Source organism: Accipiter gentilis, chromosome 7 (genome assembly GCF_929443795.1).
Source record: "Accipiter gentilis chromosome 7, bAccGen1.1, whole genome shotgun sequence".
In the NCBI taxonomy this organism is placed as follows: domain Eukaryota; kingdom Metazoa; phylum Chordata; class Aves; order Accipitriformes; family Accipitridae; genus Astur; species Astur gentilis.
In genome coordinates this window covers 8,324,854-8,337,379 of record NC_064886.1, presented here as the reverse complement: position 1 = coordinate 8,337,379, position 12,526 = coordinate 8,324,854, and the positions used below count along the sequence as shown (strand labels likewise).

The following is a 12,526-nucleotide window of genomic DNA, read 5'->3' as shown; positions in this document are numbered from 1 at the left end:
ATGGCTGTTCTCACTTTCACACCTGTCCCCAGGACTTTCTGGGATTATGATTTAGCAAGCAGTAGCACAGAAGCAAAAAGCAAACTGGCTGCTCTCCCTGTTCTTCATTGGGACTTCTCCTGCTGAAAGTACATGGCTAGAGATGCTCCCAGTGTATCCCAGCTCCCTTCTGTCCGTCTGCAGCAGCAGGCAGACTTGCTGGGAACAAAGGGCTTTCTCCTTGAAGGATGTCGGGCTATTATTTCTTCCTTACTGCAGGAGATTTCCTCTCCTCCACTTCTGGTGCCTCTGTGAAGCTCCAGGCCAGCCGTTGTTCAAGCCAGCTGAGCCACACTCTGGAGCAGGTCTCTTCCTCCCTGAGCTCGTCTCTGAATGCAGTCAGTGCCAGCCCGCTGTTCTCTGTCGAGCCCTGCAGCGGTTCCATCCCTGCTGGCAAGGAGCAGCTCTTCCAGATGAAGTTCTCTCCAGTGTACGTGGGGGACTTTGAGAGCTGTATGCTCTGCAGGTAGGAAAATTCCAGGCACTTTTCAACTTGTGCTACTGATGGACAGTCGTGGTATTGCCTCTGACTGGGATGGGTGGGAGTGTGGACCTGGGGACAGCCAGGACCAGAGAGGCAGCAGAAACAACCAACGTACAGGAGCAAAGAAAGATAATTATCTGCCCTTGATAGAAGCAGGTATGGAGACACTAGGAAAAGACAGTGTATGAAACATTAAGCTCCTGGAGGGTTGCAAAATCTGGAACGAGAGATCGAGAGAAGCTGTCAAGGGGTCAGCCAGTCCCTACCTATGCTTCCTTATGAGACAAGCATGGCCTCCTTATCTACATAGAAACCTGTGTGCTGCATTGGTCTCTAGACACATAACTGTTCATATTTCTGCTATTTCAGCTCCATTGCCTCCGTGGCAGGGAGGGCAATTCTGTTTGATTTGCTGCTCAGTGCTTGCACAGAGAGAGTATGCAACACTGTGTGCTGTACAAGGAGACAGACAAGCAGCTGGCTGTCTGGAAACATTAGTCTGGCTAATACCACTCCCTTTCTTCCTAGTATTCCTAACCTGAAGCCAAACCAGAAGGGCCCGGAGGTGGTTGTGAAGGGGAGAAGCCTGATGCCAAACTGCCACTTTGAACTGGAAGACTCTGACTATATCACTGCAAAAAGGCGTAACCCAGAGTTGCAGGGACCAAAGGGGGCAACGCTGGATCTCAACACAAGAGTGATTGAGTTTGCAGCAATTGGAGTGTGTAGCAGGAACAGCAGGTAGGTGTGGGCACGGCTTCTCCTGTTGATGGACTCCTAGTCCCCCCCTTAACCAGAGGCCTCTCCAGCTACTCCTCCAAACCCCCAAGGCACACCTGTACCTTGTCTGTGATCTGCTGACACTTGGCCACCAGTCTGTTTTGGGGCTGGAATAAGGTGCTCACTGAAGACTAACTGTCCAATTTTGTGCTCTCCTTGTCCTTTTCTTCAAGAAGCGCAGCTAGTATGGGTCAGTCTGGGAGGACCATATATCCCCGGCCTGTGCTTTGTGGCCAGTACAACCTTTGTCCCTTTGAAGAGCATCCTTGGGACGTTCTCGTTCCTTTGAGATACCAGTCAGATAGGGTCAGTGAAGGCTGCGACCACAACAGAGAGTACCATCTTCCAAAGGAGTCTTACTGGACTTGATTTTACCATTTTCATTCAATCTTACCATTTTAACATGCAAGAGTTTGGCTATATCCTTGCTAATTTCTTTGTCAGTAGCTGTTAATCTATAGACAACTGGGAGACAAACAGGGTCCCTAGAAAGCAGGTGAAATGTTTGTGCTGCCAGCATTGTTCCCCTATACCAAATAGCTCCTCCTGGATGGTCTCCAGGACTGGCAGTGCCTGATGTCTGCTGCAGGACGGACTCATTAACATCCTAACACCACCTTAGTAGTCCTTTTTGCTTTGTGTGCCCAGGACCTTCATGGTTATGAACCCAACCAGTTCTGCGTATTCTTTCCGGTGGACTTGCCAAGACCCTGAAGCCCCACCAGAAGAGGTGGCTTTCTTCTGCCTCACTGAGAGAGGTCAGATCCAGCCAGGGAAGAAAGCAGAGGTGAGTGCAGAAAATTAAGAAGGTAGAGCCAGTACACATGTATGTCAGTTTAACACCGGCTATGTCTATGCTTACTGAGCGTCCCATCTCACTGTGAGCTCGCCAATATCGCAAAGAAACCTTTGACTGCAGTGTAAATGAACCAGGAGATGAACCTGTTCTCACCCTGTACCCCACATCTGCCATGCTTTTGCGCTGTAAGTGGCACAGCAGCCTATCTCTGAGCTCACAGCAACATAAGGTGTTGGTTCCTGGGGTTTCTTGGTGGTATAGACTGCACTTCTCTCCCTTCACCCTGCCAAGGGCAGCAACTTTCTTTCATTTGCCTTTTTCTCCCCCAGATGAAATTTGAATTCATCCCCCAGCACCTGGACATCACAGAATCATTCTGGGTCTTTACAATCCCTGAGCAGAGTGTTTCAGTCCCGTTCCTGTTGGTGGGCAATGCCACTGACCCGCTAGTAACTCTGGACAGATCCCACCTGAACTTCCAGTTGCTGTTAATTGGTGAGCACCGTGGTTATACCTTACACCCTCAGGTGTGGACTGCTCCAGGGGCCGAGCAGTCCTGTTGTTCCAGCAGGCTCCAACAAGGAAGCTGGAAATGGAAACAGGCATTTGTGGGCAGATCATCCAGCTCTTGGTACCCAAGTGTACAAGGAAGGCAGGCATGTGTCAGGGACATGGCATGTGCTTGGGGCTGTTTCCAAGAGGGGCTTTGGGAGTGATGCAAGGGAGCCCGGGGGGTCAGAAGTATGTTTCCATGTTGGCATCCTGAGCGTGCCATGCTGCAGGTAGTGCTCTTCGCTGCAAATTGCTTGCTGGGCTCAGCCAGCAGGCAGGACCACAGTGGGCAGCAGTGGTCTGGTGGCCAGAGGAACAAAAGGTTTTCAGCAGCTGTTTTGTCCTCTCCCCAGGGCATGAGGTACACCAGACTATCTATCTAATCAACAGTGAGAAGGAAGCCTTCAGCTTTGCTTTCAGAGAAAGCTCGCTCTTCTCAGAGGGATGCAGTGCCTCTGTGAAAGTAGAACCCCTGCAAGGCTCCATCACTCCTTTTTCAAGGTAACAGGGCTCACAGGCCAGATTTCCTATCCTGCACGGCAAATATTGCACTGGCATTTTGCTTTTGGGGTTTTCTCCCCTTGGCACTCACCAGGTGACTCTCAGTAATAGCATACATCTGCCTTGTTTCGTTCCTTCCCAATGGGGACACCATGAAACTGCAGGTTTCTCCATAAAGTGCTGTGTCCAGGCTACTCTCGTCTTCTAGGATCCCTTCCTGGAGAAATTCAGGCCTTGGATCTTCTACTTTCGATGACAAAAGCATGTTTGGGGGTTTTAACCCTGTGATCCCCAGAGCCACCAGCCTCAAGTGTGCAAGGTCTCCTCTCCTCCCCGTGTTCTTTTAGTGACAGAACCCACCACGCATGGCCTGTGCAAAGCTACCAAGAGCAGCAAAGCACACAAGCAGCACTGCAGCCTGTCATGGGGGATGGCAACAGGCTTACATGACTAGCTGTGTTTTGCAGGATCACCTGTCAGAAAACAGATAATCTTTTCTTGTAAACCACAGCTGTGACTTGCGATCAGATGTGATCATGAGTTCAAGCAGTCTAACAGGTCACTAACTCATCTGCTGATCCACCATGGATGTCCCTGTGCCCACTCATAGCCTGCCTTGGGTGTAAGGAGAACGCATTAGCTCTGGGCAGCTTTGCTGTGGCTTAAAAGATGCTGAATTTTGGTTTGCCACTGGGTGCAAGATGAGAGCACCCTGCATCAGCTACTGGGGCACACCTGAGAAGTGGTAATTCTTTAAATCTCTGTAGTTTGGTTGTGTTTGATCATGTACCCAGAAATTACCCATAGAAATTACCCACAGAAATTACAACAAGGCACTTTGGTGGCACCCACGTTGTACTGTTGTCACGGGAGGACATTACCCCTGTCTCATAGATTGGAGAGATTAGACATCTCTACGAGTGCCCTCCTTTGTGTCTGGGACAGAAGTGGGGCTTCAGCCCGGTGCTGCCCTGTAGCACATGGGCAGGGCAGTAAGGTAAGCATTAGCTCAGGGTTTGCTGCCTTGTGGTGTCCTCTGCTATTTCATTGCATGGGATCATCAGAGCCTAAACAGTGGTCTCCAGGGCTTGCTCCATACTAGAAGGCCCTGGAAGGGCAGAGTGCTGTTCCTAGTTTCTCCCAGGCGTGGCGTCTCACCACAGCCATTGCAGAGCTGCTTTACTGTAAAGCAGGCAATGTGAGGGCAAGAAAGTTAAGAGACAGTGAACAGAGGAAAAAGGGTCTTCTCTCCGCAGGTTTCCTGTTAGAGTCTTCTTCACACCAGCACTAGAAGGAGAGGCTGTCTTCAACCTCAAGTGTGATGTCAAAAGGAAGACCCAGCCCCTCTCCTTGAATATCAAGGCCACCGGCTATAGCATGAACGTGTCCGTCAGGTGCGAGGACGGTGATGGCTGTGTCACTGAGCTCAGTGCGCAGGAGACCAATGTCATTGATTTCAAGGAGGTGAGCAGCACTGGTTCCCTGAACATTTGCCCCACAAAGCCCTGCAAGATTGGGCCTTAACCAGAAGCTCTGCAGATAACGTTTGAACAAGAGGGAATGTTTTTCTTCATTTATGGGTCTCTGGAGGGATGGAGATTGATCTTTCACAAAGGTCGTTAGCTGAATGTAAAAGATGTAGGAGCATGTCAGGAAGAAGCACTTGCTGGACTAGCCATGTACTTCAACCTCTAGTCCTTACTGCCTTCTCCCCACAGGTACAGCTAAACGAGAATGTCAAGCGCATCTTCAGCATCTGCAATAACGGCAAGTTCAGCTTTACCTTCTCGTGGGAACTGAGCGGCCCCACGGCCCGTAAGCAGGTCCTTACCATCACCCCTCAGACGGGCACTGTGCAGGCAGAGGGGAAAGCAGAGACCCAGCTGGCTTTTCACCCACAGAAGATGTGCTCTTTAAAGGATGTAGAGCTGATGCTGCAGGTCAGTCACCAACGTTTAATATGGGAACTTTGCCTTCCCTATGCAGCAGCTTGGCAGCGGGAGCCCAGAGCTAGGGGTGAGCTCTGTCACTAAAGAGCCTGACTGAGGCAAAGAGGCTCCTGCTGCCAAAATAAAGAGTCTGACAGTTTCTGAATGGAATATTTTAATAAGTGCTTATCCAGGACCACGTTGGGAAGCACTTTTGAGGCAGAACATATCTCCCACACCCTCTCTGCCCTTAATTTGGGGGGTCCTAGATGTGCATGGAGATGAAGCTGTTTCTCCTTGCCAGGCCTCTGCTGAGTTGGGTCCCACAGCTCAGAAAGGTCCTGCCAGCATGTGGCTGCACTGCTCAGCACATGGCTGCACAAAGCAGGGCCATGACTCTCCAAAAACCCTTTCCCTCTCAGACTAAGCCTTCCATCTTCTATTACCATTTCAAGGTTCTTTGGCACTTGCTTTTTCTTGTTGTTACAGCAGCCAGCTATCCCCCATCTTCTTCCTCACCTGTCTCTGGTGTTTGCGGTTGTAGTTCCCATTTCTTCAGCTGGCTCAATACTGTCTTTCACCCCACTAGATCAGCAAGGGTCCCACATTTACCTGCGTGTTCCTGGCCACCGTGGTAGTGCCCACTGTTCGCTTCTCCACCACTAGACTCAACTTTGGAGCCTGCTTCATCTACCACGCTGGGATGCCACCTGCCCAGCAGACCCTTGCCATCACAAACAAGGCAGACAAGGATGTGAGGTAGGCCTTCTCTGCACGCTCCTTTGGCCCTTGCTTAGCATGTGCCTGCTCCACGTCCTCATGACCGCTGTGCGTGAAATCCTGAGGAGGCAGGAGAGCCCTAAGTAGCCCTGATGTTGTCATCTGAGCACACACAGTTGTGACACCTTTGCTCCTCTTTGCTGTGCTTTCTGCCAGTTTGAACTGCTTGTTCACCAGCACTGCGCACCTGGAGGTGGACTTCCCAGGGTATGTCCTACGCCCAGGAGGGACAGTGGAGGTGCCCATCACTTTCTATCCCAGAGAGGTTGCATCTTACCATGAGCTTATCCCTTTTGAAATCAATGGTCTTTGCCAGAAAACTGTTGAAGTCCGAGGAAAGGGCACAGAAATGAAGGTGAGATGAAATCCAAATCCTAAAACCCCAGGTGGCTGAGAGCCAGCATGGCTTTCTCTCTAATTTTCCTCATCTCTTCCCCAGCCTACCACGTTTTGGTTTTCTGCCACCCTTGTGGCACCCTTTTGTCCTTCCTTCCTTTCACTTTATATTAATCCCTCTTGCCTCAGGTTGATGTTGTGGAACCACAAGGAAAGGTTGTGAAGCTGGGAGCCCTCTCCATTGGACAGACAGTGAAGAAGATTGTCACCATAGCAAACAACAGTGCTGCCCCTCTCACTTTTAAGCTCAGTCTCATGTCCACCATGCCAGAGCTGCAAGAAGTTGGGGTAAGGGCCCTTCCTTCACCGGAGAGCACTTTGGTGTGCCCACGGGTAGCTATGAGCTGCTCTGGGTGAGAGCCAGTAGCTAATTACAATTGTATGCTGTCCTCCCTGCTGGGACTGCTCTACCAGCAGATACTTGCAATGCGAGTGCCTCATCTGAGCTAGGCATTAGGCCTCCCCTAATAGCTAGAAGTGAGAATAAAGTATAATTCCCCTAATCTGTTTTAGACACATACATTAGGATGTGACCATATATTTTAGATCTGGAAGATAAGGGAGATAGCTGAATCTTTAAAGACTAAGAGTTACAGCTCTCTTGGAGCTTATGTGAAATGACTTTAGAAGACATAGTTCAGCTCGCTGTAGGCAGATGGACACATCACAGGGAAACACCTTTGGTACTTAGGAAAGCATAGGAGGGAATGAGTGGGATTGGGGTGAGGACAGAATAGGAATTGGAAAACCCTTCTCTGACTCTAGTGATGGAGGATTCACAGCTCAGTTGCGAGATGAAGTAGTCTCCACTCATTTCTTTGGGCAGGTTCTCTGCTTGAACCCCACCAATGAACTAAGACTGAAGCCCAAAGGAGACACCTGTAAAGTGGAGGTGACCTTCTCCCCAAAACACCGCATCCAGCCATTCACCGAAGAAGTGATGTTGGAGTGCAACGGCCTGGTGCGCTCCCTATTCATGGTGCAGGGCTCCTGCCAGGGCATCCATGTGAGCTTGGACCAGGATCACCTCAGCTTTGGAGCAGTGGTGCAGCAGAGCTACACATCCCAGCGCATCATCATGCAGAACATGGGTGACATGGGAGTCAGGTAATGCAGAACCCTCTTTTCTCTGAGGGCTGAGAGCTTGGATGAGAGTTGCATGGAGCTGTAGCTTCCTCAGATAGTTCCCCTCTGCTTTTCCATCCCAGTGAAGAGCTGTGCAGCCAAGGCTATGCAGTCAGGCCCTGGAAGTTAGCAAGGCATACAACCAAAGGCTTGTTTACAGATAGGTGCAGCTGAGTCCTGCCCAGCCTGAAGCCTTATTGCCAGGTGGCTTAGCACCATGCCTGAGATCCTGTGGAAAAGCCCACAAGAGGATTAGGTACAGCACACTGTTTGCAGCCTCCTAGTTGCTAATCCTTCCTTTCTGTCATTGTGCTTTTCTTTGCAAGGTTTAAGTGGGACATCGAGAGCTTCAAGCCAGATTTCTCCATCAGCCCCACAAAGGGTTACATTTCCCCAGGAATGGATGTCCCCTTCATCGTGACCTTCCACCCCTCTAAGCTGAGCCATGCTATCCAGTACGAGGGCCTGCAGTGCTTCATCCAGGGCAGTGAGCCGCTCAGGCTTACGCTGGCAGGATGCTGCATGGAGACCCCGGTGACCAAAGAGGTAACTGGAGTAGAGGCAGGATGGGTCCCCCCCTTACCTCCCCATTTGCACCACATCTCTCCCAGGGCAGAGGCTGGAGGACATTAATGTGCATAGACTCACTCCTGCCTGTCATCCTGCCTGGGTAACCCAGAAAGCTGAGAAAACCACTGGGCAGGATTCCCAAAATTTCTGAGCCCTGTAATTGCCTTTCTCCCCTGTTAAAGGTGCTGCTTCTCCAGCTACCACCGCAGCTGTCCTGGCTCTGCATTGCAGTACCCTTGCCATGGGGACACCCTGCAGGGCTCTTCTGAGACCCTCCCCACAGAGCCACGCTGCTATACCCACAATATTGCACCCGCAGTCACACTTTTTCTCCCTGTCAGGGCAGGGGAGGGCATTCAGCACTAGGAGTAGGCAAGGCATCTGCATCCAGCTTCTGGGACACAGGGATGTAGCATGAAGGACTACTGGCTTTCACAGGCATTGCAAGAGGGTGCAGCTGGGGGGTGTTGGCTTTTGCTCCCAAAAGAGAACCCAGAGCTGCTCTTCAGCCTGCCCACAAAGGGGCTGTGCAGCTGCAGGTCTTGTCCTTGCACAGGAAAGATACCCTTCCAGGACTTCCCATTTTCTTTCACCCTTTCTTATGAGGCGGCAGCCCCCTTCACCCAGCATGCAAAAGACTGATTCCTCTCCTCTAAGAACTGACAATTTGATTTACACCAAAAGTTATGGCTCAAATGGCAGTTTTGCATATGACGAGGAAAAGCTGCTCCCTGTGCATCGAGCTAGTTGGAGTCTGAGTGGAAAGGATACTTCAGTATGACCAAGCAGTCTCTGTGCTCCTCTGTTGCAGACACTGACTTTCACATGTGATGTGCGTGAGAAGCACAGCCAGACTATCCTCCTGTCCAACCCAAGCAATGAGGCCTGGACCGTGCAACCTGTCATTGAGGGGGAACACTGGAAAGGGCCTGAATTTTTCCATCTGGAGGCCAATCAACAAAACAAGCCCTACCAGATCACTTACAAACCCCTAACCATGAGCTCTGAGAACAAGAAGCATCAGGTATGTGAGCTGTGCCAGCATGCTGACCCTCATAGTGTGACCATCATAGCTCACCCTGCTTTGGGCAAGTGGTTGGACGAGATGACCTTCAGAGGTCCCCTATGAACTGAAATTATCCTGGGATCCTATGTTGGAAGCTAGGTTTCTTCGTGGCTAGAGGCCAGGTGTAAAGAGAGTTCAGGTGGGAAGTCTGGGCAAAAGTATTGGAGCAGCTAACCCAAAAAGCCAGGTTTTCTGAAGGTCCAGGAAATGAAGTTTGTTCTGTGCAGCTCTTGGTCCCTGCCTGTGGAGCCCAGGGGGGCTCCGAGATGCCCATGCTTAGCCCTGTGGGCTGCAGAGGCTCCCCAAGCCCTGGGCATGACCACTTCTGCCAGCACTGCCCTTTTGCAGCAGGTAGGGAACAAGAGGGGCGAAGATGCTGTGCTAATTCACAGTGCCTCCCTTGCCTTGAACAGTCAGGTGGGAAATGACAGAGATATCTTTCTTGACATCACCTTGGGTAATGTGGGAGCTTTGGAAAGAGCCCTTCCTGTAGGTTTCAAGCTGGGCAGACGGGGCATGACTGGCCCCTCTGTTTTCATGGACAGTATTTCTGAGACACACCAGGGACAAGCTCTCAAATCAAGGGGGTCAATTCAGAATGGTTCTGGGGTGCTGGAGGTGGGTGTCAGGCACCTGCCCATTGTCCTGCTCCAGCTGATCTTACACTAAGCCACGATTTAGGCCAGGGCAAGAGTGGAGGCTAGAGACTTCTGGGCTTGATCTCCAGGGTGCACAGCAGATCTGTGCCCTGTAGTGTTGCATATGCTCAATATCTCTTTAATGTACAGTCTTGCATGAACAGTCCTGCAGTTTTCACCTGCTCTGGAGGCAGAGGAGATGCCACAGGGCAGGTGGCTATGACCCACTGGCACCTGAAATGACTACTGGATACGAACTTTTCATGGCCCACCCTGGCTGGTGGAACCCTGCCGTGTTAGCTTACAGGCTGTTCTCTTGGCAGTAATGTTGGGGCTAACCCTGGCACTGCCAAGGCAGTCAAGATTAGCAGCGACTGCCACCCCCTTACCACAGCTATGCACAAGCACGGGACTGGCAGCTGATGTGCCCAAGTTAGTAAGGCAGGTAAAGGAGTGTTAGGATGGGCAGACCAGCTCTGCTGCAGGGCCGGTGTTTCCTTGCTTTGCCCAGACATGCTGCCTCTGTGTCCTGTAGCTGTGCCAGCCCGAGCTGGTACGACGTTGTCATCTCCACCTGTGCAGGACGCAGGGCTGCGGTCACAGCTCTGCCAGCTGGACTTGCTCAAAGCTGCTCAAGGGACAGCCTGAGGCATGGGAGAGTCCAGGTGTGCTTGAGAGCCAGTAACTGGTCCAGACAGAGAGCAGGAGAGCTCACTTATCCTATTTCTTGTCTTCTAGGGCTCCATCTTCTTCCCATTGCCAGATGGGACAGGCTTATACTACCTTCTGCAAGGAACTGCTGAGGCCCCAAAGTGTTCAGGGTCCATTTTCCGGCAGGTACCATGTAGGACTTCCTACATTGAGCTCATCCCCGTCTCCAACTGGCTGAACAGACCACAGAGGTGAGTCTGGCCCAGGAAGTCTTCTTCCATCAGCTATCCCTGCAGCAGTACAAGGAAGGGCTTCCCACTACCTGGAAACTCCTTCCTGCAAGCTTTTCACTCTCCTTGGCCATTTCTGACTATTGGTGTCTGGGATCATGCTACCCACATTCTGCCTATGGAGACCCATCCTGGAGGGCTTTCCTCCAAGGTGGATGAGAGCTGGCTCCGAGGCATTGAGGATGACAGGGGCTGTGTTTTACCCCCCACACTATGGGTATACTGTGGGAGTCCTTTCCATTGACCTTCACTAAATCCTTCTCACCCACAGGTTCCTTGTGGTAGTGGATATACTCAAACCAGAAAACCTGGAAAGCAGGTCTCTGCTGCAGGGGCTGGAATACATTGATGTGCCAGGCTCTGCCAAGAAGGACTACAAGCTCACCTTCTTCTCCTACAAAGAAGGAGTCTTTAACACAATGGTAAGTGTGGATGCCAGGCTGTAGGGCCCTTCAAGGAGCTGCTGGCTCACTGAAAAGCTACACACTTGTTTTCATATCTCCATGTGCGCACTGGTGGGCTTGTAGGTGTCCTAGGTGGGTCCCAAACAGCAGGCATCTCTCCACACACCCCACTTATATGTCAGCCTCTTTGTGAGGGTCCCAGTGTGGGCTGCTAAGCACAGGTGGGTCAGGACATTGGTGAGCTGGAAGCAATGGGCAGTTGGGAGAGTATCAAGCAGAAATACCGCACATGCTTTCCCCGGTCTTGCACTTTATCTAGGTGACTGCTTATGGCTGTTCTTGGAAGTAGGGCTGGCTTAGCACAGCTGGTATATTTTTATGTGCAGAATGACCAGTGATTCCCTTTTTCTCTGATTCAGGTGACCTTCCTCAATGAGGTGACCGAGGAGTACTTGTTCTACATGGTGACTTTCAAGGCCACCCCTTCGGGACCCATCAGCACTGTTGAAATTACCACCGCTGTTCGGCAGAGAGTGTCCTCCACTGTCAAGGTGGACAACCCTCTGCCTGTCCCAGTGATGTTTGCCATAGATTGCAAAGTGCCTGACATCAATGTTCCCCCGCATTTCACTGTGCCTGCAGAGTCAGAGGTAGGAGCAAAACTCGTCCAGTATGCTCTCCTCTCCCCGCAGCCTTTCTGGGAGTGGATGCTGTTGAAGGGTGATGCCCTCCTACATGAACCATCTGGGGCTTCTTTCCAATGGTGACAGCTCCCACTTGCTAATAATCTGGAGGGGAAGCAGTGTCTAAGAATATCCCTAGTGGAAATCACCCTGTGCTGGTGGAGTCTGCCATGCTATCCCTTGTGATACTGTCCCATCAGGCCTTGCGTGGCAGGTCCTTGTGCCACATGCTCCTTATTTAGTATGGCTGTTTTCCGTTTAGAGTGGCTGCAGGGCATGCTTCACCCCACTGGCAGGGTGTTTGCAGCCTGGATTGAGAGAAGCTGTTGTGTGCCCTGGGGAAGTGTAGGGGTATTTTAGGGTGGGAAGCTTCGGGGATGGTGCTGGAGGGCTCTCAGCTGTTGGGGATGGTCCCCCAGGTGAACTGTCCCCCAGATGGAGCAAGGCTCTGCCCCAGAGAGAGGGAGCTGGAGGGAGGGAGGGTGCTGGGCTACCTTCCGGCACTGTGCAAGCACACCAGGGACCCATTTCCCCCATTCCAGGCCCTGCCTTCCCTGTCTCTGCCTGACCCAGTGGCTTTTCCATTCATTCCTCTCAGGCTGACCTTGTCTTTGAGTACCAGCCCACAAAAATGGGTGAGAGCACTGGGCATCTGGTGCTCCAAAGCAGTGACTTGGGTTCTTTCTACTACAACCTGCACCTGAAAGCCACCACGAGCAGGCCAGAGAAACCCCTCTACTTCTGCACCATGCTGGGCTCTAGTCAGACCATCACCACCAAAATCATGAATTACGCCCGGCAGAAGACCGACTACCTCCTCCAGGTGACCCCAGCCTGCCC

General features: G+C 51.5%; 1 protein-coding gene across 1 annotated transcript in view; it reads left to right on the top strand.

Annotated features, from left to right (window-relative positions):
- The window catches only part of HYDIN (HYDIN axonemal central pair apparatus protein), a 162,090-nt gene that overhangs the window by 148,579 nt on the left and 985 nt on the right, over positions 1 to 12,526 (top strand). Inside the window, exons 68-84 of the mRNA XM_049804439.1 lie at positions 259 to 505; positions 1,052 to 1,264; positions 1,952 to 2,090; positions 2,432 to 2,597; positions 3,008 to 3,155; positions 4,412 to 4,619; positions 4,874 to 5,095; positions 5,673 to 5,842; positions 6,020 to 6,218; positions 6,389 to 6,547; positions 7,086 to 7,366; positions 7,711 to 7,930; positions 8,766 to 8,978; positions 10,397 to 10,560; positions 10,871 to 11,021; positions 11,423 to 11,653; positions 12,285 to 12,509. Coding sequence (XP_049660396.1) covers positions 259 to 505; positions 1,052 to 1,264; positions 1,952 to 2,090; positions 2,432 to 2,597; positions 3,008 to 3,155; positions 4,412 to 4,619; positions 4,874 to 5,095; positions 5,673 to 5,842; positions 6,020 to 6,218; positions 6,389 to 6,547; positions 7,086 to 7,366; positions 7,711 to 7,930; positions 8,766 to 8,978; positions 10,397 to 10,560; positions 10,871 to 11,021; positions 11,423 to 11,653; positions 12,285 to 12,509 — 3,356 coding nt within the window. The remainder of the gene's footprint in view (positions 1 to 258; positions 506 to 1,051; positions 1,265 to 1,951; positions 2,091 to 2,431; positions 2,598 to 3,007; positions 3,156 to 4,411; positions 4,620 to 4,873; positions 5,096 to 5,672; positions 5,843 to 6,019; positions 6,219 to 6,388; positions 6,548 to 7,085; positions 7,367 to 7,710; positions 7,931 to 8,765; positions 8,979 to 10,396; positions 10,561 to 10,870; positions 11,022 to 11,422; positions 11,654 to 12,284; positions 12,510 to 12,526) is intronic.